Source organism: Anser anser (genome assembly GCF_964211835.1).
Source record: "Anser anser genome assembly, chromosome: 5".
Taxonomy (NCBI): Eukaryota; Metazoa; Chordata; class Aves; order Anseriformes; family Anatidae; genus Anser; species Anser anser.
The window spans coordinates 19,080,018-19,106,289 of record NC_139725.1 but is presented as its reverse complement, the minus strand read 5'-3'; the positions used below and the strand labels follow the sequence as shown (position 1 = coordinate 19,106,289).

The window sequence follows — 26,272 nt, the reverse complement described above, 5'->3', positions numbered from 1 at the left end:
GTGCTGGCTGGTTCCCCCCATCCATTAAAGGGTTGTCGCAGGATAGTGATTACAGGGAAAGCTCAGCTGGTTTTGCTTTGAAATACATAAAGGTGGTGTTCAGGTAATGTTTTTGACTGTTAGCCCTTTTGATGTCCGCAGGCTTTATACTTGCACATCTGGAAGCCTGCACACCTAGCTATAAGCAGGCATCGCAGCTATGTTTCACAGCTGGCTTTACAAAAGAGCAAGACACACCACTTACAAGTGACGCTCTTTTCCTTCAGCTTGCTTGAAATTGTACATCATTAGCTTGTAACTTGCTTTGGTGACTGTGTCATGCATTTTCCTTTCACTCACCTTCAAAGAGCACCGCAGAATTCACCACATTGTCGTGGGGGAGCTGGGGCTTGGGTGGCATTTGCTCTCAGGAGCCAGCCTTGAGACCCGCTGAGGAGGACATGAAGGCTTTGCTACGGGTGCTGAGAGTCCCAGCCCTCCGCGAGAGAGTGGGGATACCCTGAGAGTCAAGGGAGACATGGCGGGGTCTGTTCGGACACGAGTCTTGCTAATTTCGGTCACACTAGCCTTGATTTAGTTATCTTTTACACCGCGATTCAACTTTAGTCCATATGAGCAGTGCCAAAATGTCATTACCATTCAAAAACTGCTTTGTGGTCTATGAAAAACTTAGTGTAACAGCTCAATACCAGTACTTTCTTATCCAGAAATAGAAGTTACCATCATTGCTTTTTGACAGACTTGGCTAAAATATCGTTGCACCTGAGCTGCTGCCTGATTTGGAGAGCTGGCCCCGTCTTGCCAGGTGAGTGTTATATTGGCCACCTTCCTACTGCCAGCTGTCTACCTTACACCTACCGCTCTGCGCAGCCCACCTATGTCCTTCTTGGAGACCAAATACAAGCACAGTGTTCAAATCATATGATGGTCTGACAGTATAAAAAAGACAAAATTAGCAAGCGGGGTAATGTTTTACTTGCTCAGCACTCATTAAAGTGTTGATATATCCAGGGAGCAGGAGCTCCAAGACTTCCCCCTTATCCCACGGCAGTCTTGGGCAAGGGGACTTGTCCAAAACTAGAAAGTATCACCTTCTTCTGTAAAATCTTTGTGGCATCCTGACCATTTTTTTCTTCATCCCTCTGGCTACTAATAATTTTTCATAATTGCTTCTGAAAAGGCACCCACTGCAAACTATTTACTGATTTCTAGTTTTATTGATTTTTCCTTGCGTCTTTCAAAAGCAGACATCACTTTTGCTATCTTTCCTTCCTCTGATACTAAGGCTGATTTTAGCAATGAGTTACACATCCCAGTTAGCAGTTCAATGAACCCATATCTGAGCTCGTGTAAACTCTGATACCATTTGGTGGATATCACAGGTAAATATCCTGTGGTTAATTACCCTGTTGTATTCTCTCCAGGACAGAAATAGAAAGAAAATGCAATGGATGGACACTTACACAATTAAAACATTATGTACAGACCTTTTAGTCCAAACTGTCAAAATGTATGGTAATGATTCATCAGCTCATCTCTCTGTTGTACTCAGTATGATGTAAAAATGCCATCTAAACAATTCTTTAACTACAAAAGTGCTCATCCATTGCTATTTTTTTAAATGATAAACACAAAAATGAAGGAATCTCCAACGTTATTCTTTAATTTCTGAAAAGCACTGTAATGGATGACCAAAAAGTGCTGTATCTTAGGCAAGATAGGTTTTCAGACAGCCAGTTTCCATCCATGTGTGTCAGTCTTTCCTTCTTCTCACACATTTGTACTGAACTGTAGTGAAATCACTTCGTTATTTTCAGGGTGTGCTGCCAGTTTGCAGCCCATGCCATGACACAGCATTCCTCCCGCTTTGTTTTGGCTGCTACTCTTTTGGAGCTGACATTTAGCAACATTGTATTAATGCCTGCTTAATGCAAGACTCCTTGTTGAATGCCATTAGCTGAAGTTGCAAGTTTTAGGCACAGGCATGAGCCGGGTGTGGGTTAACCCTATAAGGGAGTTCCCCCCTTCCTTTGGGATGTATGGCTTGTTTTGCCACAGAGCTTCACTTCACACCACTGAAGTCAAGGGAAACTTCCTTACTCAGTTGGGTAGCCCTGAATCAGAATTGCAATATAACGTATACTGCAAGTATAAAGTATAAAACTGTATGTTTGTTACTTGATCAATGCAGATACATCTTTAAATTATCAGCTAATGCTCTTTTAAAGTCATCTCAGTAAAAAGTTTTTCAAAACAAACAATCCACTGCACCAAAGGAGGCAGCTTTTGCTAGTAGAGGCTTATAGCTGTTAGCTGGATAGGTAAGCTAAATAGTGAATGTTTGCTTTCTACTTAGCGAATGTCTGTCATAGCCCTGTTAAGTAGCCAGAAACAAATTACATGTGAAACTCAGCATCCCTCTCCCTCTCTCCTGTGATTGGTATTGATTTATGCAGCTCGTGTCCTTAATTTAATTATCAGGAATATGCTTATTTTACAAATGGTAACCTTGTAATCTCCCTAGCAGCAAAACGGAACATTTTTAACATATGCTTTGTTGCACATATTTATATTACCAATGTTGTAGTGGACTTCTATTTATTAAAAACTAGATTAGTCTTTCTGATTATTTCTATTAACTTACAAGTGGATTTTATTTACAGAAAATAAATGGGAAAGCCACAGAAATATCCTGAAGTTGTGTGTCACTAAACAGCCTTCTTTGGTAGCTAATTTTTAAGTGCTTCTATCAATTATATAAGAAATTAATGTTGAATGTTTTTAATGTATTTTTTTAACAGACTAACTTCATGGGTTCTCCCCCAGCATCACTGTTTTGAACTAAACTGCAAACTGTATGCTTCAGTGAAATTTCATAGATGTCTCGAAAGTGAATAGATATTGATAGTTAGCAGAGGTATGTTTAAAAACATATATATATATATGTTTATATATATACACACTTGTGTAGGCTGCTCTAGAGCTGTGGATGTTGTATTTTTTGGGATTCTTCAGCACAGCATATAGAGAGCCCATGCTCGTTCTGCCTAAAATGCGTATTTGTGATTGTCAGTTCATGCCCCCTTCCTTTTTCTCATCTACATATCCTTTAGTGCACTCTCCCCACCAACATAAAAGCATATATTTATGGATGATCAGATGCAACAACAATTCTGTTAACGCAGTAGCTTGTATAGGTTGGTGCCCAGCCATGTCCCTGTGAAGTCAGTAGACATCTGTAGAGCTTAGAGGGGCTTTCCACAGTATGAAAGGTGTGACAGTGTGTTTGATAATCCTATGAATAGAACCAGAATAAATTGGCAAGCAGATGCATATTTGCTTCCATTTTTTTTCTTAATTAACTTTGGAGAGTGTAAACAATGAACAAATGCATATTTATACTGCATCATCTTCCCAAATTCTAAAGGAAAGAAACCTCAGATTTATGTCACCAGGAGGAGTGAATAGGAACATTTCTGACCTGCCACTGTGGTACTCTGGGAAGTGGGTAGCTAGAGCAACCCACATGAACAGCATTTTTATTAAATTCATTTATGTTGCTTGCTAGTGCATCTGTTGCTTTTCTTTAAGTGTCACAAGGTGATTACAGCAGAATATTTTTGTGACTATTCATCTAAAATTCACTGTGGTTTATTTGATGACTGCACTGGTAGCCTTATATATTTTCTGTGATTGTTCTGCAGAAGAACAATTGTTTAAATAGTGAGCTTTAAACTAATAATGTAGCATGCACTTCCAAGCACACGTATACCCCATTTCTGAAAGGTCACTCATTTGAACTCACCTGACTTGCAAGCAGCAAGTACCAGCAGAGCCTTTTTCTACCAGTAAAAACCCAGAAAGGCATTTGTTGATATTTCAGCCTTCATTTACAAAATATTTTAACTAATCTATTTTTCTGTTCTTACTTTTGCTGATTACATGTGATTACAAGTAAGCTGAAGCTTACAGGGTCCTAATAAGTCATAATAATATGTGTTAATTATTCTACTTAGGTCACCCACGTATGCATAGAAGGGCTTTGTTTAGGAGAATGGTACTTACAGTCAGATTTCCAGTGTGAATATTGCCATAGTGATTTTTATTTGGTAAAATAAAGTGTAAAGGCCCCAGACTGAAAGGAAATGTCTTCATTTTTACCCTCAGGAAAAGAATTTTTGATAGACAAAAATTTTCATAGATTTTCAACACGTAAATTGCTGTGGTTGCATTTACTCTTTTCTTCTATATTTTGGTTTAAAATATATTACAAAACTATAACATTTACTGAACAAGCTCTAGTCTGGCACAGCTAGAAGGGCAATCATATGAAGTGCAAGATTCCATGAAGTCACATTCTTTGCTATTTACTAACCATTAATCCAAATATTTACCCCAGGAGCTCTTTGCCAAGGCATGAAATAAAATGGTATTTTATAGCTAGAATACCTATTCTATATTTAAATATTTATATAAATATTAAAATAAGCAGAATAAATAACAATAATAATTTTAAAGTAAGCAGCTATCTTGTATGTGACTAGTATTATCAAAAAAAAGGTTTGCAGAAGACACTAAATTTCTGAACTTCAAGGTCAAAGACTTTGAATTTATCTTACTATGTAATTTCTTAGGTTTTTGTTTATAGATCTGACTTCAGCAGTGCTTCTGTATTAAAGTCATTTAAAATACAACTGCTATTTAACACAAGAGAGGTAGAGATGACTATCTATACAGATATTTTTCTGCCTAAAACATACTTTGCTTTGATTATTCTTTTGAGGCATACCTTCTTTGCACGGCATGAGACTATCATAGCTATAACTTAAATAGTTCTATAAATACATAAGTGCTTTTCCTTGATCATCCTAAGCTTGTTAAAAATCCTGCACTGAATTGCCTATGTTGTGATTGCCAAAACAGATATGATCCAGTGAATCACATCTGATAACGTATCAGTGGGCACAAAGGACTTGTTCTTTATGCTTTTCTCAGAGGTAAACAGACTCTCGATGGTCCAATTCTGCTTCCATTGCAGCCCGTGGCTGGTACAACTTGCTCTTCAGAGGGATGCGTGCGATAACCCTTCACTGCTGTGGCTGGCTGGAAGTTGGTTCAGTTCCCTCTGCAACCCCAGGGCAATGAGGAGAGAAGCTGCACAGAACTGAGGGAAATGAGGCGTGCGGATGAGAATAAAACATGGGCAAGCGAGAAGGTCTTTGCTCACCCGGAAAGGGTTTTGGACTTCATGCAGAAGATGAAAACCAAGGGTGGGTTTCACCCACCAAGTGAGAAAATAAACCCACCGTGACAAGAGTGTAGCAGATAGTCTGTGCACATTGCCATTTTACCATAAGAAGTTTCAGAGAAAGACAAAGAGCAGAAAAGAAGGCAGAAAATGGGAGGGTGGTTGGGGTAACACAGCAAAGAAACAACAGGGGAGCAGAAAATCAAGTAGGAGTTTGAGGGAAGAGAAGAAATGAAGAACCAAGAGGAAAGGTGTCAAACACCTTTCTAGGCCAGGAGGAAGAGGCTGCACATGGGCAGGGCCGCCGGGGACAGGCAGTGCCAGTCACCCAGCCCGCCACAGGAAGGTCAAAAACAAGACAAAGAGCAACTGAGGTCATTTTCCTCATGGCTGTGGAAAAGCTGCAATAAACAGCAGCCAACGTTATGGCCGTGCCTCCTTGCGGTTTCAGCGTGGGCCAGGCCGGCCTACCCGCACGGGCAGTGCCGTTCCGGGAGCAAGCACCTGGGTCGTCGTCCCAGGGTAACCGCGCGCCGCGTGCTGGCGCCGGCGGCATTGGTGCTGTTATCTTGCTGCAAGGAAAGGCACCAGCGAGGGGACAGAGAGGGACCGCGTGGGTGAGACACCAGCCCAACCGCCTCGGTTAATGTGTAACTGCGGATGGGCGAGCTCCTGCGTGCGGTAGCACTAGGGCTCTCCACGGCTGGTATCGAAGCAGGATCCGGCGTGGGAGGCGAGCGCCGGGGAGCTGTACCCCACCAGGTAACACGAAGGCACCCTGGTGGTTAGCACTAGGAGGGAGGGGAGAGGAGAAGGTATACCCGTCCTGGCAGAGCATGGTCCTCACATTGGAGGGCACCTGGCTGAGGACCTCCTTGGTCTTCCCACACTGTGGGGCTGCCCTGCTGCATGTGCTGGAAGGGGGCTTGCAGATGGGGAGCGGCTGAGATGGTGCTGGGTGTCAGCGTGGACGGTGGGCACGGGGAGGGTGATGAGACAGGGCCTGGCTCCTGTGGAGGCCACCTGCCTACCTGTGCTGCTGAGGTGTATGCTGGCATGGGGCTATGCCCATCCTGGAAAAGGGCTCAGAGCAGGTCGGGCAACTTGGAACAGCTTCTGAATGAGGCTTGCCCCGCAAAAGGTGCAAAATATTACCTCAAGCTTGGAGAGCTACACAACTGACATTTCTTCTAAACTGCTTTAACAAGGTCCCCACAAGGTTGGGGTCTCTCTGATGCCTAATGGATGCTGGTGCTGCAGGTGTTACTCCCTTCCTTCTCACAAGCACCCTTAACCTCAAAGACATTAAACAGCTGTATTGGCCCCAGCTAACATTACAAACACTTTTCTTGAAGGCACTGGAAGCAAACAGATGTAGCTGTGGAGATAATGAGAAAGGATGTAAATAGTAGCTCACCAGAAACCATGGAGTTTTACCAAGTGGCTTTGACACTTACCAAATACCTTTAAGCTGATAAAGATCTGATTTGTACTTCAGAGGTAACCTGATTAGCAACCAGTTTGAATCTGGAATATGTTAATTGGTACAAACATCACCAAATCACTTTCTTTAACCTATATGAAGTAGTGTGAATGAACGATAGTGAAGGTCAACATAGCCTGGGGAGTCATAGAGAATGAGTACTCCTCTATCTACCCACAATAAAATAGTATGATTAGCCATAAAATGTAATTGTATGTGCACACAAAGAATGACACTAGAAAGCACCCAAGGTCAAACCAGCATTCAAAATTTAAGAAAAACAGAATTAAATATGCACATGCAACCAAAGTCTGGTCATGCACCACGCTTTTTGTTAGGGGTCCTGCCCAGTGTGGACTGCTTGCTAAGTGAACACCTTTTTCTAGTTTTGTTTTGCTCAACCAGAAGGTGTGTGGCTTACTGACAACATGTTGTGAGGAAATACATGCTTGTCTTCTCATAAGCTTTCCATAACTCTCACAAGTTCAGTAGCTCTGTGTTTCCCAAATGTTAATGGATATATTTTGAACACTATTTAATGGCAATTTGCAAACTGGGAGCTGAAGCACAGAGACACCAGTGACAAAAAGGTGCAGTAATGTAATCTGCCCAGGTTGAAACATTCTCAGTTCAACATTTGATAGTGCTTGACATTAGCCAGGACCTAATTTCTATCCATCACACAGCTGCAACTGATTTCATTTTTGGGTGCTCACCTTGTTTGCCACACTTTGTGGTGTCCTGTTGGGCATTCAGAAAGGAAGGTCGGGACCATTTGTTGCACCTCATTGCTGGCATCGCAGGTGACCTGGTGGCATAGGTGACACTAACATCTGATTCTTTAGTGTGACACTGAACTATTCTCTCCTCAAAAACCTTAAAAAGGAAAAAAACAGTCAATATGTTCTATGAACGTGATTAACCAGCTTCTTTTTAATTTACAGCGAAACATAGGATGAAGTAAATTGTCATTGTTTTATATTAAGTAATTGTCTGCCTTATGTGGCTGACTGTAGGTACTTCTGGGCATGATATTAAGCTTTTTTTTTTTTTTTTAAGTGATCAATTTGAAAAACAAACAGGACAGGGTAATATTTCTTGTTCAAAGTGTGTAAATCATGCCTGGTGTGCAGGAAACTGGAATTGTGCTATGTCTCCCTTTCATGTGCTGAATTGTCTGAAAACAGCTAGGTATTACAATCTTTCACAACTCCATCCATGTTTAGATCACTTGGTAGAAAGCAACAATAACTTATGTTGTACAAAGGGAGGTGCAGTGCTTCAGGGGATTCCTTTTAACTTCCTTGCTGAAGCCCTTGCTAGCCTTTATCAAAAGACTCCTCACCCCTTAACAGACTCTCTTTAATTGGCCACTTGCATGGTCAGTTAATATACTGTGGTGGAAACCAACTGGTAAAGTGTGAACAACTGAATCTGGAACTATAAACCCAGTGACCGCTCTGAAACCTGTGGCTATTTATATACAAGGCAGTGTTTTGTCATGCTGATTTTTATTAGCACAGATTAGATACAGACAGCTTGGTAGATGCCACAGAGCAGTCAGGAAATGTTAAGTGCAGACCATGTGAAAGATGCCAGCCCACAAACAAGCAGCAGGGTAGGGAGCCTGCTGCCCCCCTTCTCCAGGCAGGGAGGGGCATGGTGCTACCCTGGGACCACTGTGAAGGGCCTGGCTGGCACTGCTCCTCTTCCCTTTGCCTCATGGGACAGGCTGGACAATCACCAGGTGGGGGGAAATGGGTCTGGCCCATGGACAGGGCTAATCCATTTTCTGGAAAGGTTTTAATTTTCTGTGCAGAGAAATATTTGTTGGAGGCTGCCAGAGGCACTGGGCATGAGGGCAGTGCAGTGCTCTCAGTGATTTGAGAAATGTTATATCAGGGCCTTTTGAGGGGCATTGAAGTTCCTTTTAGTCTTTGATGCATTTCTTTTACTACCTCCAAAGGCATTTCTTTTACTACCTCATAGAGCAAAAATGATGCCAGAAGAGAGAGAATATCTTTCTAGCATTCTCTGTGACATCTCATACTGCTCCATCTGTGGTGGCAACAGGCTTTTATATTTTTTTCTGGGGATAGGACTACATATGGCAGTGCAAGTGCTCTAAGTGCTTTGAACATGAAAAGAAATGCTCTGAAATGTCACCTTCTTAACAGCTAGGTTTTGTCCCTTAAAATCATACATGGATGTCTCCCCAAGGCTGAAACAAATTCTTGTCCCCAGAACAAATTTTGGAAATTTGTTAACCAAATTAACCAATTTTGGTTAAAATTTTGGAAGACCCGACAGCAATAGACCAACATTTGTTCTTTGTTTACAAGCAAAAAAATGTTAATCATGAAAAATGATTATATATGTCTGCTTGCCTATTTATTCTGGTTCTATTCATAGGAGCATTAAACACACTGCATCTATACTTGTCTGTTTCAAAAAAAAAAAAAAAAAGGCACCTGTGCTACATTTATAGAGCCTGTTCAACTTTAGAAAGAAATTGCTCAAAGTGGAGCACTGGCCATTCACAGCTCATCTATTGCCTTTCCCTTTTAGGAACAAGAAAGAGAGCATCAGTCAGTGGAAAATAAAGTGGAGAAGTCTGTATCGGGGGGGGGGGGGGGGGGGGGGGGGTCTGGCTTTGTGTGTCATACAGCCCTTAGCTGAACGAACTCCCTTTGCCATTAAAGAGTGTGAGATCAAACCTGAGTATTGTCATTGCCATTACATATTTTTCCCTAGTCCTACAAAAGGAATGACCATAAATAAAACTGAAAGTATATGGATTTGACTGTGTGTGCACAAGTGCATTTATATGAGGGTCAATAAAAGTTGCGAAAACAATCTTGCCATCAGGTGTGCTACAAAGCACTTCGTGTTTCTGTACACTGGTGTGAGGATAATCAGTAACTATAGAAGAAGACAGTGTCTTAAATCAAACAGGTAATCCTAGAACTTCTTACATCGATGTAACCTTACAGCAAGAGTGACAGCAGTACTCATTAAAGCTGAGGAAAAGTCATTCCAGTTTCATTAGTAAGGTTAACATCCAGCAACATAAACCCCAAAACTGATTTGTGTCTCTGATCATTAATATTAGATGCTGCATGAAAAGCTGTTGTCATTAAATACCATGCAAATAATACAAGCAAGAATACTAATCTGTGGCAGATGCAAGCACACATATCCATTACAGAGCTCATGAAGCTGGGCTTTCCTGGACAATATCCAACTTTGCCAGGGTGAACTTCAGCTGAGTAAGAAATCCAGATTGTCACTCATGAAGTATCTGGCATAGGTGCAAATACTCCCTTGTCTTTCAGAAAGTGAAATAGCATTTTTTGGTTGTTTGTTTTTGTTTTTCACTGCAGGATGCATTCCCTTCTAAAGAGTAAAATCAGTTCCAGGAACCCATACATTGTAAACATTTATCATTTATTATGCATTTAAATGTGCACAGCACATACACCACAGTCTTGAACAGCACCTGTATAAAACTACAGACAGATTCTGGTAAATGGTGAACTCTGTATGTAACAATGTAACATTGTTATCAAGGTTTTATCACAATATTTCAAAGTTACAACAACTACCTCTGGACATATCTTGTGTGAGGCTGTCAGTTGTGGATTTCAATGGCGTGACAAGTGACAAAGAAGAACCATTCACAGGCAAGTTCTTTGTGATTTTGCTGTTTGAAACTTGGAACAAAATCATCAGTTGTCAGAGGTAGCAGTGATAATTACACAATGATTACTCACATATAGAACACATAGAAAGTATAGATATCCCCCAAATTACGGAAGAAAAATCCTTAGGCATGACATTTCCTAGGCACTCTCTCTTGATTTGGCTTCCTGATTCTTAATTGTTATTTTTGCTTTGACAGCAGCTGGCTTAGATGTGGTCCTGGTCTGCTCTGGTCTCACTGAACTTTGGTGAGTAGATTTAGTCTTCAAGGTCATGTGTAAGCAGAGAATACAGGCAAGTCTATATGATTCCAATAGAACAAAGACTTTTGTGTAGGAATGTAAAAAGGAAAAAAGAAAAGCTGAACTCAAATTACCCACAGCCTTGAGATTTGCATGTAGTCAGAAATTACTAGTTTAGATTGGAAGATGATCTATAAACATCCTCTAATTCATTAAACATTATAGTTAGTCCTGGTTACAACTTAGTTTATCAATGCCACAAATATGATGTATCATTTAAAGAAATGAAAGAAAGAACAAAGGAAAAATGGATCCTTTTAAAGATTCCCCCATAACAAAACCTGTCTTTTCATTCATCGCATTAGAGTTACACTTGCAAAATATATAAAGAAAAATATAGGGTTACTTGATGACGATATAGTACTGCAGCCTGACAGCTGTCTGCAAATATTTTCACCATGATTATCCTTACTAAAAGTAAATCACTGGGTAAAGATAGCTCAAACGTGACAAGGCTCAAATAGGATGCAACCAACTCTATCTTGAATACTTTTGGCTACATATGGAAAAAATTGAGATTTGGGATTACAGTGATTGCTCCTCCAAGCCCTCCTCCAGAATTATAAGACGAAGCAGAAAAGTGTGTACCTTCCATGCAGATTTTGTTAGGAGACTGGCTTTGAGAGTTAGTGAGGTAGAAATTAATTAACTTTTTCAGGGAATGAGACAGAAAAAAAGCAGCATATTTCTCCTTCCATATACTGTACCCAAAATAATAAGTAGTACAAAATAAACTTGATTATTTGTAATTGATCCAAATTCTCTCTATGGAGCTTCTCTTTCTGTGAACAGACAAATGACTGCCTTTTCAAAACCTAGGAGTATTATAAATTTTTGCAAACTTTGATGAACACTTGTAATGTCCAAATATGAAAGGGAATTTGATTTGAATAAGGTATGATTTGTTCACAGCAGCATGTTTCACAGTGTGCTCACTGGGGGAAGAACTGATGGTTTTTTTTTTAGCCTAACGCAAAGCAATCATATCAAATATATTGTCCATTAAGGGCCACAAAAGATTGTATGCTCCTGTTTATCTAAATAGAAAAGAAAAAAAAATCCTGCTGAGTTTATATAGGTGTTTAAACCTCTCTACCGCCTGGCAGCTCTAAGAAGACTGACTGCAGGAAAGTTCAAAGTTCAGCACTGGCAGATCTAAAAACAGATTTGTGGGGCAGCTCTTCAGCACCGCACTTTCTGTACCGAAGTAAACCGATACCATTCCAATTAAATAGCAACACTGCACAAAGGAGGTCAGGCATTGTGTGTGGCTCCATGCCGGCATCCCACCCAGGCACCTCCGCACTGTTCCTTCTCAAAGGCCAAGAGCTTCTTTGGGAGTCACGGGGGTTTTGAAAACACACAGAGGAGAACAAAGCCACCATAACAAACAAATACGTGTACAACAATAGACACTGTACAACACACACACAGTGCAAAACATTCTAATGTAGGAATTGAATGTCACCTGTTTTAGAACACGTAGTAGCAGCACACCTGTGATAACTTAGAAATGAATTAAATAAACCACAAAGCATAAGTCTTCTACTGTTGCACCATGAAATGAAATACCTTGGGTTGGAGGTTTGTTTTGTTTTCAGAAATTAAAAAAAAAAAAAAGAAATCAGAACTATAAATAAATTTTGTGGCAATATATACAGATTTAAATAATTAATTTAAATATCTTACACCTACTCTTGCATAAAACTCTCCAGTAAAAGTGCACTATGTTTCTTTTCCCCAAATGTGTTCTGGGTCTTTCCCTGTGCTGAGGTAGGTCGGAAGGGAGATGTCTCAGATTCTAGGAAGAAAATGTGTCACTGTCATTGTGGGAGATACTTTATTGCCTTTCTTTGTTCTTCCGTTTTTGCTCAGGGCTATGTACATCCCGGGATAAATCCTGGATTCGTAAGCATTGTAGTTGTTTGGCAGGAGAATCTCTTTGAATTTGCACTCATCATTGAAATGGGTCTGAAATGAAAAGGAAAGAATGAGAGGGAAGGAATTTTAAACATCAGGTGTGGAAATATTCTTGCTACCAGGTGTAGTAGGTGTGCTGCACGAAGATGTGCAGCTGACTTTCCCCTCTGTTAGTAATCTTTTGAAGTGGTTGTCCAAACGAAGCTTCAAACAACACTCAGAGGATCATTAAGGATGCTGCTTCCAGGCCAGGCACAGACAAACAGAGGGGGGAAGGACACCCCTAGTTCTGTCTGTGCTTTTGAGGGAAGGGGGAGCATTTTAACAGAGAGGGCACTGCCATGAGGAATGACCCAAGCCCATTTCTGCTGCCCTGCTCATCTAACTTGGTCAAGGAGTTTTTCCTATGAATGAGAAGGGAGAAACAAACTGTCAGACACCAGGACAATGGGAGTTACGAGTTGTAACCTGTGCCCATGTCCCCATGTTAGAATGCACAGGTCCACTGATATTCCTGAGTCTGCACATGAGAAGTTTACTTGGTTCCCAAAGCAGGGTTTGTCCTACCACCAGTGAATTGCCCAAGAGGCTTCAGAAAAATTGGAATGCTAGCACTTTCTCATGTCCTTTGAGGAAAAAAAGGCATTTTAAAGATGCTCAGAGTGGACAGTATTTTCTGCTTCTTTAGTTTTACAATTGAAGGAAGGAAAATTCACCTGTGTTAATGGATCAGGAAAACAGAGCTGACAAAAGGCATGCTTCCAGTAAAGAGGTTTCACATACAAAAACAAAGAGGGACAGGTGTTACAGGTGTGTTATCTGGAGAGTAACAAATGAGGTCACCTCTTGTTATTGGGCAAAAGCCTAGCATTTTGTAAGATAGGTCTCAGCCTGCCAGGCTGAACACTGCATTGGGAATTACATTATCCAGGACACCAAAGCAATGTATTGTCTTCATAAGACATTGTGCAAAGGAAGCTTTTGCACTTTGATGACGATTCTGCCTGGCTTTCATGTAAGTTGAAATCCCCTGTGACAGGACTGATGCCACAGAAAATCATTCTGGATAATTCATGTCTTCATGTGGAAATGCTCTAGTTAACTTTGACATAGTTTGGCCCTTCCTCAGCCCAAGTTTCTTCAGAAAATATTTGAGAGACAAGAAATAGAAATGCTGTGGGTAGGGAAGGAGACCCAGGAACATGGGGTTGAAGTGATGCTAATGGCAGTAACTTATATAGAGGTGAGCTCAAAAGCAGAAGGATGGCTCAACATGGGCAAAAGCATGCACTGTTATTGTCCACCCCAAGTGTGTTGTAAAAGATGCCGCTATCTTTTCCAAAGACTTGATGTAAAAAAAAAAAAAGATTTATATTGTCTCCTAATAGATCTGCCTTCATATAATTGCAAGCCCAGACCCTGAAGATGCTGAACTCTCATGGGAACTCTCCAATTGAGAGCATTAACAAAGAGTGATCAATAGGTATGTGACAGGCACTGATTCATCACATCATAAAGGATCATTTGTGGGGCCCTGGATGATCAGAAGTTCAAGTTCCCTCTGAGAGATGGGGCAAGCAATTGCCATCCCTGATTGATGCTGTTTAAATTTAAATATGAGAAAGATACGGATTGAGGCTACCGTGGGGGTTTGCCACACAAATGACTGCTATGTTGCTGTATGAAGTAGGCAAGATGGGTAACCATGGTTGGTTGACTAAATTTTTCACATGGGAACCAAAGAAATACAATGCAGAGAAGTGGGTTTTACTAAAAAAAACTCAGTGAACTTAGCACACCTGGGCAGCACACCTTCTATTGGCAAGGCACCAAGGGCTAATCCATGGTGCCTGACCCAGGAAGGGCAGAGATGGTGCTTGGGCAGCTTCCAGCACCATTTACACCTCTTATCCCAGCTGACTGTGTTCCCTTCCCCATGCACACAAATGGTGGCTACTTACAGATCCATAGAGCTTGCCTCTGCTATTCATGGCCACGAAGAGTCCACTTCTAACACCAAATATGCTCACCACTCCTCTTTCCACAGGGGAGATTTCCAGCAGACCTACATAGGAGACATGCGAAATCAGGGAGACAAAGTGCTGTGTCCTGAAGGAGTGTGTGGTGTCAGTCCTGTGCTCACCCAGCGGTTCCCATTCTTGGTGTGGTGTGGATCCCCATGCCCCAGCACTGCTGTGGGTGGCCACAGATCCCCAGCCTCATGCCCCACGTGCTGCCCCATGCTCCATGCTGGGACCTCTCTTCTTTTAGCCAAGTATCTATTTTTACATTGCCCCCAGGCATCCTCCTGTGTAGCTGAGGTTAAAATAAGCCAGAGTGTGCTTGGGGGCGAATGAAACATTTGTCATCATGCAGCTTATATCCTCTGTTGGATCTTATTGTTTCAGTTGGATATCAGAGTCATGGGGCCACGGGGTTAAGTCCCTAGCAGATGCTTTTCAAGTCTGGGGGAGAGCTGGGCCCTGGCTGCTCTCGCCGCAGCCCCTGCTCAGAGTGGGCGGCCCAGGTGGCCGAGGACCCTCCAGATGCTGACACACACCCTACACCTGATGTGAGGGGCAGCGCGGCTCCGGGCACGGAGCGCTCGATGGGCTGCGCCGCCGCCCCCTTCCCCCGGGCGCGGGGCGCCCTCGGGGCAGCCGGCGCGGGCAGCACCGCGGTGCCGGGGACGGGCGGACTTTTCCGGGTGGTGGGAGATCTGCCCTACACCCACCCTCCTTTTGCCTCATACCGTTCTCCGGGACAGGCGAGCCGCTCCGCACCCACTGCAACCTCCGCGGGCACGTAGCGGCTCACCTGCCCGTCCGCGGGGGCTCGGCGCCGGCTTACTGTATCGGTTCTCGCTGTGGATCCCGTCGATGCGGCCGTCGGGCAGGACCTGGATGTGGAAGCCGATGCCCACGTTGCAGTAGAGGCGCCGCAGCCGCTTGATGCCCAGGAGGTAGTCGCCGTCGCGGGAGGCGTCGCGGCGCTCGGCCGGGAGGCGCGCCACGGAGCGGGCGAAGAGCGCCGCGTCCCAGCGGCGCTGGCGGGGCCCGGCGGGGAGGCGGCCCGGGGGCGGCCGGCCGCGCACCGCCCCCGGCCACAGCAGCCCCAGGAGCAGCGCCGGCAGCAGCGCCGCGGGGAGAGGCATCCCGGCGAGGGGCGCGCAGCCACGGGCCGCCGGCCGGTCGTCGCTCCGAAGAGGCGCTCGCCCCCCCAGCTCCCACTTTATGCTGAGGTCGAAGCGCGCGGGGGGGAGGGGGGGGGGTGAGGGTGTGCGGGGAGAGGGGGGTAAAAGAAAACAAAACGCACACACACAGAGAAAAAAAAAAAAGAAAAAAAAAAGAAGAAAAAGGAAAATAAATAAAGAAAAAAAAAAAGCGAGGCGGCGGGAGGAAGGAGGGAGCCCCGCGCTCAGTCCCCCGAGGATCTGCGGTTTCCCTGGGCAGGCTGCATGTAGAGGAAATCCCGGGAGCAAGAGCTTCTGAACTTGATCTCAACTCCAGGAGTCTTGTCTGAAGTGCTGATCTTCTTCTATAGCTGCTCAGCCATAGCGCTTTAGCCCTAGCCACGATATTTATATATCCATGTGCGTTGGTACCTATTACATCACCACCTACTGCTGTCTGCTGCAGCCCTCCGGTTTAGCTGAAAGTCAAATTATCACCCCTAGATGCTTAACAACTCGGAAGCGTCTTGAGGGGAAACGGTGAGCAGCACTGGTGCTAAACAAGAGGGACAGCACAAACTTTTAAAAAGAAAAGGTCATATTTTGCATTCGTCACAGAAGGTTCCTTCTCTCTTTTCTTTTTTTTTCTTTTTCTTTTTCTTTTTCTTTTTCTTTTTCTTTTTCTTTTTCTTTTTCTTTTTCTTTTTCTTTTTCTTTTTCTTTTTCTTTTTCTTTTTCTTTTTCTTTTTCTTTTTCTTTTTCTTTTTCTTTTTCTTTTTCTTTTTCTTTTTTTTCTTTTTCTTTTTCTTTTCTTTCTTTCTCTTTCTCTCTTTTTTTCTTTTTTTCTTTCTTTCTTTCTTTCTTTCTTTCTTTCTTTCTTTCTTTCTTTCTTTCTTTCTTTCTTTCTTTCTTTCTTTTCTCTCCTCCTCTCTTTCTTTCTCTGTCTTCTTTCCTATCTCTCTTTCTCCATTCTCTTTCTCTCTCTTGCTTTCTCTCTTCTTTTTCTTTTCCTCTTTCTTTTTCTTCCTCTTTTTCTCTCTTGTAAATGCCTACAAATGCTAATGCAGGACACAAAAATCAAAGAATGCCCAGCACACTTTTTCCTGACACAATGTATGACTTTGTGGAAATCTGTGGAATTTCAGCTTTTGCTGTATCCAAGCGACATGGTTTACAGTTTGCTGGATGCAGAAAAATTCCCTTCATTAACAGCCAAAATAGTTGTTGCATGGGAGGTTTAAGAAATGAAAAAATGAAAGAACTTGGAAAGAAAACAACAACAACAAAACAAAGGAAAGAAAAGGGTTGAGGTTTTAATAAGGTAGAAAATAGTTAAAGAAGCAGTATGTGATCAAAAGAAGTAATAATGAGCAACGATGTTTTTAATTCCAAATGTCCCTTTAAGAAATCAGAAAGCACAGCATTACTCTGGAGTACAAGGCATACGGAGCTCCCTCTTGGTCACTATATTGCTAGGGGCTGTAGTAACAGCAGTTTGTTCCTGACCTTTAGAGGCTGCCCATTCATATAAGTATTGCTGTGCTCTTTAATGGTATGACTATTTTCTGATCTTTGATGTGCATGCACTTCAATGTTGCTGTTTTGTCTTAATGATACAGTTGTTCTTAGATAAGTACTTTGTTAAGTTTAAGTTCATGGGATTGAAACTCAGTATTTAAAAGTAGAAGAGGACAAATTTTGATTCCAGCAGTCCAGAACTACTTTGATTAGAGCAAATCCCATATGTTTTGTCACCTCCCTTTGCCTGAGCCTCAGCCCTCAACAGGTTTTCAGAACCAACAGGTGAGGGAACATTAGAACAGTTTTGAAAGGTCCTGAATTAATATGAAAGTGGTGGAGAAGTGGTTTGTGACTCAAGTCCTTTGTAGCCTGAGGACAGTTTAGTCTTTCACACCAGTAAAGCACTCCTGCTGTTCCAACAAAGGATGCGAGAGAAAAGAGAATTGCCCCAAGCCAGATGACAGCTCACCTAGGTGCGAAAATCTCTGACCTTCGCTAAACCTAAGCAAACTTAGATGATGTACTTTTATTTCTTCTTGTGAGGTGCATATACAGGGTGTGTATGCATGTGTGTGTGTGTGTATGCTTTCTCCATTGGTTTCTTTCTCCTGATGCACCTCTCAGGATGGAAAAGCTACTGCTGCTGCTTTGTGGATGATTGTAATCTGGTGCTACAGGGATAGAAGTCTCCTAGGTGTGGCTTTGTCTTAATGTGTCAAAGAAGTTAATTTATGTGTGTGTTTTAAAGACAGCAGAACTTAGATGTTTCTCTGTGGAGGTTTACAGGTTGGTAAATCTACTGAGGTCAAACACACAGACATTTACTACATTTCCATTTGCATCAGGCCCATCCGGACACTCTTACACCTGACAAGCCCAGGGGATCAGTTCTGGATGAAAGTGCTGTGCAGCAGGCAAGGCTGGCTGAGAGCAAAGCTGCTGCTCATGGGTTTGGAAAGTGCCCTGCTCTGCAGAGCCTGTGCTGGAGGCCTTGTCCTTCCTGAGGGTCCCCAGAACAGCACGAACCCACTTCACTTCAAAATCTGATTTATTTGCTGTTAGCAAACAGCATTGGATGAAGGTGGGATTAAGTTTATTTACCCTCCAAAGGGTAAGGCCAAGGAGTGGTGTTTTTGCCAGAACACCTAACTGCAGATTCCCCCCTGCAGCAGCATGGTCTAATGCCCAGAGCTGATGGGTCAGAACCAGATCTACCTGGCTTGGCTGCCACCAACAGCCCCTGGTACCCCTGGGGTACTCACACTCCCTCCATGTCTGGAGGGACCCACATGTCTGGGGGCCAGCTAAAATACCCCCTTTATCAAAGAGGACACTGTGATGTAAATTGGATCTCTTAATTCATTCGTAGGCAAGTAGCATCTTGTTAGGTAATGCTTGTTAAATATCTTGACCAAGTGATTGTCCGTGACCCAAAAAGCATATGAGCTCCAAGGCCTTAGCCCTGTGAATGTGAATGTGGGTTAAACCTTGAGGTTAGGGACATGCACTGGAGGCCCAGCAGGCTGTGGTATCTTGGTCCCATTGGGACTTACGTAAATGGGTCCTGAAATGCATGTTATGCTCTGAGTCCATATGCTTGTAAGATCAGGTCCTAGACAGTTACACAAGGCACCCAGAACATCACGTTAAATTGCCACAACATCACTGGTCTGTAAGGGACACTTCTGCAAGTTAGTTCTTCAACTTTTCACAGAATGAAATGGCAGTCTTTCCATAAAGGCTTGAAATGAATCTTTCTGAGAGGAAAAGGTACACATTTCCAGCTAAGAATGAAAAAATGAGGTTTGATTTTGAGGTTTGAATGATGTATATTCTTGTATGTGTGAGCATGTGTATAATTGGAGTTGATATTTGAACTGTCTAGAGGACTGCAAATGACCTCTAGGTACCCTGACAATTTAGGCAGTCCATTAAACTCTATACAGATTTTGTTCCACAACACACCACAAAAAAAGCACCCACTACCTCCAAAGACTAGTCTCGATGCTTCAAAGACCTCCAATTACTGATCTGTTCGTACCTGTGAAAAATACGGGGAGATGAAAGCAAAGCAGAATTGCAGCAGTTTAAATTTGCAACAGGTGTAAACGACAGGTGGAAGCTGCTGACATTCAGGGCCTCTGTGCTGCAGCGTAGATATTTCCAGTTGGAAATTATTGTCACAGGAAACAATCCAAATAGTATATTCCCTATGGAATTCAATAAAACTATGTCTTGTCTTTTTCTCCCCCCCCCCCCCCCCCGCCTTTTATTTTTTTTCCCCATGAGTATAGTATTCCCTTATTCTATGGAGTTTCTCTAGCTGCTGTTTGTGTAATACCAGAATAGCTCCCAAACATTAATTTATCCTTGCAGAACCTTTGTGAGGTACAAACACAGAATTATCCCAGGCCAGAGATGGACACAGAGAGAAGAAATGATTTGCCTGCAGTTGGCCAGGTTCTCTGAGGCAGAGCTGGGGACAAAGCATCCAATATACCAAGAGTTTTGTGCAGTGAAGGGAGCTGGGTATCTCCAGACCATCCCATAGTTAATTCTTCGGTCTATTCTGTATTATGCCATTCTTCACTGCCGTGAACCCCTTACACCTTGTGACACACAATTTCACAGCAATAATTTAACTATTAAACAGATAAAATGTCTTCATCTTTGCATTGGCTCAGTTGCCTTAGAGCATATGTGATATCACAGTTAGACAGCTCTGCTTTCCGAATTCCTCTAGGTTTAAAGTATAAGAAAGAGGAAAGGATTCACAGACTTGAGATCCATGCCTAATTCAAATCCTGTGTCACATATTCTGAAAGGAAAAGGGAAAGGAGGAAGGAATCTGGGATATCTCTACAACCTTTATGGAAATTATTTTGCATTTGCACAGGCACAGCAGTCATCCAAACTTGGCTCTGTGTCTATATCTCTAAAGTGATCTAGGTCCACAATTTAAAAGACAATTTACATATTTATTAACCCCACTAAATAGATGTAAATGACCCTGAAAAATATTGTTCATGGGCTCTTCTGCTGAAGGCAAATATTGCACTGGTCCTTTGATCTGGAAGGATGGGGAGTGGACTGGAAGGGGCATGGAGAAGTATATTGTTAGGAAAAAATCCCTTTCACTATGTTTGCATGCTACAAAGACATGGTAAAAAGCAAGCCTGTACCCCAGCTCCCCCTTGGCACACGCCCCTTTTAATTATGATGACTTTGGAAGACAACTACCCAGCGGTCTGCAGAAGGGACTCGCCTGAGAAAGCTTTCTCACGTTCACGTCTGGCTGCCTCTCTGTGCGAGCAGGGGCAGTGGTCCTGGGAGAGGCGGCCGGCTGGAATGCAGCACAGTGCTGGGGCCCGAGCCCCGAAGGGACGGGGTCGCTGGGAGACCTTCGCCATCCTGGCCTCTGCCGCCCGCATAACACACATACCCACACACGCCAGCAAGTTATATGCACTCCTTTTCTTTTTTCTGTTTGCAGCTGGTCTATTTGATCTCTGTGTGCCTGGGCTGTTTGCTGTTGTGATCGTCTTGCTGTGATCAAAACCTTATTATCTTGGGTGATGCTGTAGTGTTATACATTGGAAAAGGGCAGTGGAGTATAGCAGCAAGCAGCTGCAATGCTGGTCATACAACAAAGGCATCAATAACCTCTCTCCAGTGTACTTGGCCTGGTTCAGTGGGAGGACTGGGTGTCACTTTACCTGTAACGGGTATGGACTTTTTCCACAGCTACTCCCTCTACTGCTGTTGAGCTTCTTCATGTGTTTCTGTCTAAAGCAGAGACCAGAGAGGACTGAGTCCTTCTCTGTGGCTCCTGTAGTTCCTCAGTGGTGTAAATGTTGCAATTCACGCTTCCAGCTTGTGACTATGCTGCTCATATACACCCACAGCTGCCGGGATGGGCACCAAAGAGGTCCAACTGGAAGATCAAGTCAAAGACATTTGATTTTCTATGAATTACGTTCAGTCTTAGCAGTCTTTTTTTCTCAGCTTCTATGCTTGATTTGTTTGTGGTATCTCTTTTGAGCTGTAAGGTTGCTGTTCCCACAATGTCAGCACTGAGGTGCGAGGTGGTGGCGTGGTGACAGCAACCCTCTGGGAGACCCACGTCTGCTCTTAGCCAGCCAATCTGACATGGTCACGGCAGGCCATTTCCTTGTCCTGCTGGTCCTTGTCACTAACTGGTGTAGGAACAGCTCTCAGGTGAAGAAACACATCTGGACAATCTATTATACCCTCTGCTTCTCACTCTTGCTCTCCACTACCCTCTCTCTTGTTTCTCCCTTTTTCTATACCTGTTCTGCTCACTTCTCCATCCTCAGGACAGGATGATGGGATTACAGAAAGGAATGCCCTTTGTGGAAGATGCAGTGGTGATAAAGGCTAACTAAATAACACCCAAACTTTAACCACAGGGCTGAAATTTGTCTCTTTCCTGGTGGATCTTCTGCAGTTGCCTCTATGGTCCCGCTGTCTACTTGAATGTGTGAACCATAACTGTCATGAAATCGAGCTTCGGGGACCAATGACATAAGAACCAGCTAAGGGAGGAATTCTTAGCAGCCCTAAGTGGGATTTCTCTCTGATGTTGTGATTAGCATCAGTTCCTGAAACTGGAGGTGCTGCTTTTCTTTGGGGTGGTAGAATGGGTGGAGAACGTGGAGGATCTGAGGACTCTTCAGAGATATCGTCTTTCTTAGACTGGGAATATCGAAGGGTGAGTTCAATGCTTTATTAACAGGGAGGGAGTGTGTGACTGGAGTTTTTATTTCTGAAGAAATGTCCTGGAAAATCATCAGCTGAGCCAGATAATTTTTGAGGGCAATAATGTCCTGGGGTCTTGACATAGCCTCATGACCCTCATCCTCAAGCATCATGAAACTTGAGCCTAAGTTTGGTGGGGAAGTCCGTTAAGAACCAAGGTGGAAAAATATGTATAGAGGGCTCTTGCTATTAATGTAAAACTTTTTTTAGAAAATTTAGTTCCCAGGCAGGGTCATTCTGACACTAAAACTCATGTACTTTCATGTTCATTGCTGACATGTCTGCATATGCTATTTTGTTCTTCCTTGTCCTGTATTCTTTTCACCTATTGAAATTATAAACATTTTAAAACTAAAAATATACATGTTTTTCCTTTTGTCAGATTATGGCACACATACTTTTGCTGATACATTTCTTGGCACTCTGCCAAACAAAATTGGTGAAAGGAAACATAATAGAAAATGAGTTTTGAGAATCAGGGTAAGTGTTTGTTAAGCTTATTTTTGTTATTATTGTTGTGGGAAATAGTAGCTTAAGTTAACTTTTTGTGTGAGAATGTTTTAGCTGACTTTGAGTGTAGCAGAACTAGTTTACATGAATCTGTTCAACATGTGGCCTCTTTGTATGAATCATTTTCTACCGGTGGCTAACGTGAAGAAAACTGGCTGTTGTAAGCAAATGACGTGTATTGCTGAATTTTAAAACTTCCCAGCAAAGCACCACTTAAAATCTGTCAGAACATATATGGACATAGCTGTACAATCCATAACCTCTCTGAGCATGTAGGAGAGTAACTTTTCCAGTTGACCTTTAGTGTCATAACTGTGAAACAAACGGATGTCTCTTTTCCTTATTTACTCTTGGACTTTTCACAGTGCTCATCACTGCAAGGTCTGAGTCCTCTCTGGAGTTAGTGGCCATATCCTCAGAATACTTCCATGAGCTGGATGTTACTGTCCTCTTTCCCAGCCTGTTGCTCGCTATGGCACCGGATCAGATGCCTTCACATATGCCTGGGGTGGCAGAGGGGGAACTGAGATCAGAGAGATTGTGGAAGATCTGTGTGGTCTGACTGGGCTGATGAACTGCTGTGGTAGAGGTTCTCAAAGTCAGTTCTAAGCAAGTGGCTTTCCCCATGTGGCACACTGTGTAGAGAACCCATGACATTAACTTGGACCTTGAGGACAGTACAGATGCACTGGTCCAGCAGGACCACATCGATTGCCTGCAGCAGGAGATGCACCTGGGATCCTTTTATTTTGGATGAGCACTGCACTGTGCTCCCGTATGTGAGCACAGTGTGTGGGGAAGGGGCTGAAGCACAGATGTCCTGAAACCTTTGTAAATACTCTTCCTTCCTAACACCACTGGTATTGGCAATGGCTAAAATTTTATCTTGCACACTGACACACAAAAGGCCCTGAAAATAGTTATGAAAACACAGTTTAACAGACACCTTGCTCAGACAAACTACCCAGTTCAGCACTACATTACTTCTAATGAAACCAGTCTGGAGACTCAGTGTGACCAGAAACAACTGCTTTGTTTACTGGGTGTGTTTGAAAGGTAAGACGTAAGTATACACAGATAACAGCTCTACAGCTAGAAAAACAACCAACATGGAAGTTACCCATCAAATTCTGCATTATTTGAAGACAGCAAAAGCAGTAATAATAAGGTAATACGTAGCTTCTTTCTCTTCAAGGCATTTGGAAAGAGAAGCTAAGAAGCCAGATATACAGCTAAGAACCATATTGCAGAAATATGTAGAATAGGTTATCTGTCAACAGACATGTCAGTCCTCTGTCATCATATATATCTAGAAGACTTGTCTTAGATTTTGACACAACTATCACTCACTCTCTTTATGCTGCTTAATAACAGGCCTTTTAAATTACAATGGGAGACAGTTTTCACTCCAAGTTTGGATCACATAAGATATAACTAAGTGTTGGTGCACGATCCTTGCCCAGAAAATTCACCTGCCACCAACAAACCTGTAGAGATGGCATAATGCATTGCATGAATGCTGACTTAATCATTTACTCTTTGTCATTCAAGGCCCAGAGAAACTTCATCCTAGTAAACCGTTTTAATTTTACCTCTGTCTCCTCGACATCTTTCTCACTTCACTAATGAAGCTACAAGAGCTACAGTAACATTGGTATTACAGAAACTAACAGATACATTTAAAAAAAAATACACAAGTAAATGAAAAAGAGAGAGACTGTTTTATTGGAAGGCTGATGTGATAGTACTACTCTAAGAGCACATTTCTCACAAGGGTCTACTTTTTTTCCTACAGGTGAAAGAGGGAACAGGACTGGACTCTAAGTCATTGTTTGATGAAGCCACATCATCTCCTTAGCTCTCAGAAATGAACGTTTGGTTTATGTTTTTTCTTCCATTTAAAAATATGTTTTTATTTGGACATAGGCAATGTGCTCTATAGGAACAGATCCCCAGCTTAGAACTCACTTCACTTAGCATGGCTTTTTTTTTTTTTTTTTAAAGAGGTAGAATGAGTTAAATGAGAATTGAAATGACCATTTTAAAGCTTGTCTTGAGAAGAAAAAAGTCTTAAACAAGACAAACAATGATATAATGAAGATTTTGGTATTTTTAAGAGTTTCACGGGACTAACCTGTGATTCCCTCCATCAGTTCACTTGAAGAAACTTGGAACCAAGTCAACTCACCTTCCTGAATACGTGTCCTGTGAACACTAAGTGTAGTACTGAGATCATCTAAAACCTGTTAGCTGTCACATACAAGGAGGACATGCCCCACAGGTCCCATGTTTCAACTTTACTGTGACCCAGTTGGAATACTGGGTAAGTTACTGCACGGAAAACACTGAACTACATTTTTTTTCTCACTTATTTCCATGTAACTTCCTGAGTCACTGGGAAAAAATAAAAGAAACTGAGCCTAAAGGAAGTCTGGTCCCTATTAGAGATATTGTCTTTATGTTCAGTGCACAATCATTCAGAATGATTATTTTGATCTGAATCTCCATGTACACTATTATTGGTGTTAATGGGAATGGAGGATGTGCATGTGAGCTGTTGGAATCAGAACAGTGGGATGGGAATGATACATAACGAAGAGAAAACTCCCTGCCCAGGGAATTCAGACAGTGCTGTGCAGTCACTGCTATGCTATTTGCCACGTGCTATATACAGTCACAAAATATTCCACTCAGTCAGAGACATGGCCAGAAAAAGCCCTGTGAACCCCAAAGTCTTACAGTCTTATAATAACCACTGAAGCACGCCTTCCACCACAAAAGGAATACAGCAGAGCTCCTGTTGACCCACATGGGAAAAGCTGCGTGAAATTTTTTCTGTATGTAAAGGACCAGGAAAAATCAGGGGGCTCATTTCAGTACATCCATGGCCTTTTGGCATTGCTCTGGAACCGTGAAGCACATGTGAGGTAGGAATAACATAAATTTCCGGCTACATTCACAACATTTCATCATGTATGAATGACGTGTTATAAAATGATTTGAGGTTTTCAGAAAATCTATTTGATTTCATGGGATAAAAAATAAATTTGGATAAAAGTATTTGGTTGAGAAAGGATTCTGTCATTTAAAACATTCCTTTCAAAATTAATCCAGGTTCTTCTCCTCACTCCTTCCACTTTTTAATTTGCAAATTTATGTTTCATGACAATTGTTGGACCAGCATACAGAGAGGCTAGTCATCACCTGAAGCTCAAATGCAGAAACTCAGAAAAATAAAAAGCACTGGAGTCTTTTTGACTGTTTATTGCATGGGAAAACAAATGAGCTTAATGATGATACAATAGTAAAATGCCATCCCTATTGTCTACAACACTGTATATGTTATTATTATTATCATTCCCATTATTACTTTTCTGACAAAAATCAGTCTAAGACTTCAGTTACAATCAAACCACAAAAAGGAAAAAACAGAAAACACAATAAGCTGCTGACTGACTTGTCTCCCAAAATGCTTAGGCAGCTGCTATTTTTGATAGTATTTTTGATAGTTGTAACTTCAAATTACTGCAGTCAGGTCGATTTTTTTTTTTTCCAACACCAGTTGGCATCTATTTATATAGTGGTTGCAAGAAGAGAGTGGGGCAGAACGTGTCTTGTCTCATACAAGAAGAGTG

At 42.4% G+C, this 26,272-nt stretch overlaps 1 protein-coding gene and 1 long non-coding RNA gene across 2 annotated transcripts; one reads left to right on the top strand and one right to left on the bottom strand.

The window, feature by feature from the left end:
- Positions 1 to 25,988, top strand: LOC310900030. Its single transcript, XR_014584793.1, has 6 exons — positions 1 to 103; positions 740 to 805; positions 5,039 to 6,010; positions 10,633 to 10,681; positions 22,510 to 22,607; positions 24,433 to 25,988. It is a non-coding gene; the product is annotated as an uncharacterized lncRNA (long non-coding RNA).
- Positions 10,655 to 17,571, bottom strand: FGF4 (fibroblast growth factor 4). The gene is made up of 3 exons (XM_083837256.1): positions 15,506 to 17,571; positions 14,617 to 14,720; positions 10,655 to 12,706 (listed from the first exon to the last, which is right to left on the bottom strand). Exons 1-3 carry the CDS (start codon positions 15,807 to 15,809, stop codon positions 12,530 to 12,532), a joined length of 585 nt encoding a protein of 194 aa, XP_083693382.1. The 5' UTR covers positions 15,810 to 17,571; the 3' UTR covers positions 10,655 to 12,529.
- Positions 25,989 to 26,272: the final 284 nt, after the last annotated feature.

Bases quoted from the DNA above. Each gene is read 5' to 3' on its own strand.
- FGF4 (XM_083837256.1), bottom strand. From the start codon at position 15,809: ATGCCTCTCCCCGCGGCGCTGCTGCCGGCGCTGCTCCTGGGGCTGCTG. The intron at 14,721-15,505 runs GTAAGCCGGCGC...TCTCCTATGTAG, and splicing joins CCACAGCGAGAACCGATACA to GTCTGCTGGAAATCTCCCCT. The intron at 12,707-14,616 runs GTAAGTAGCCAC...TTTTCATTTCAG, and splicing joins GAGGCAAGCTCTATGGATCT to ACCCATTTCAATGATGAGTG.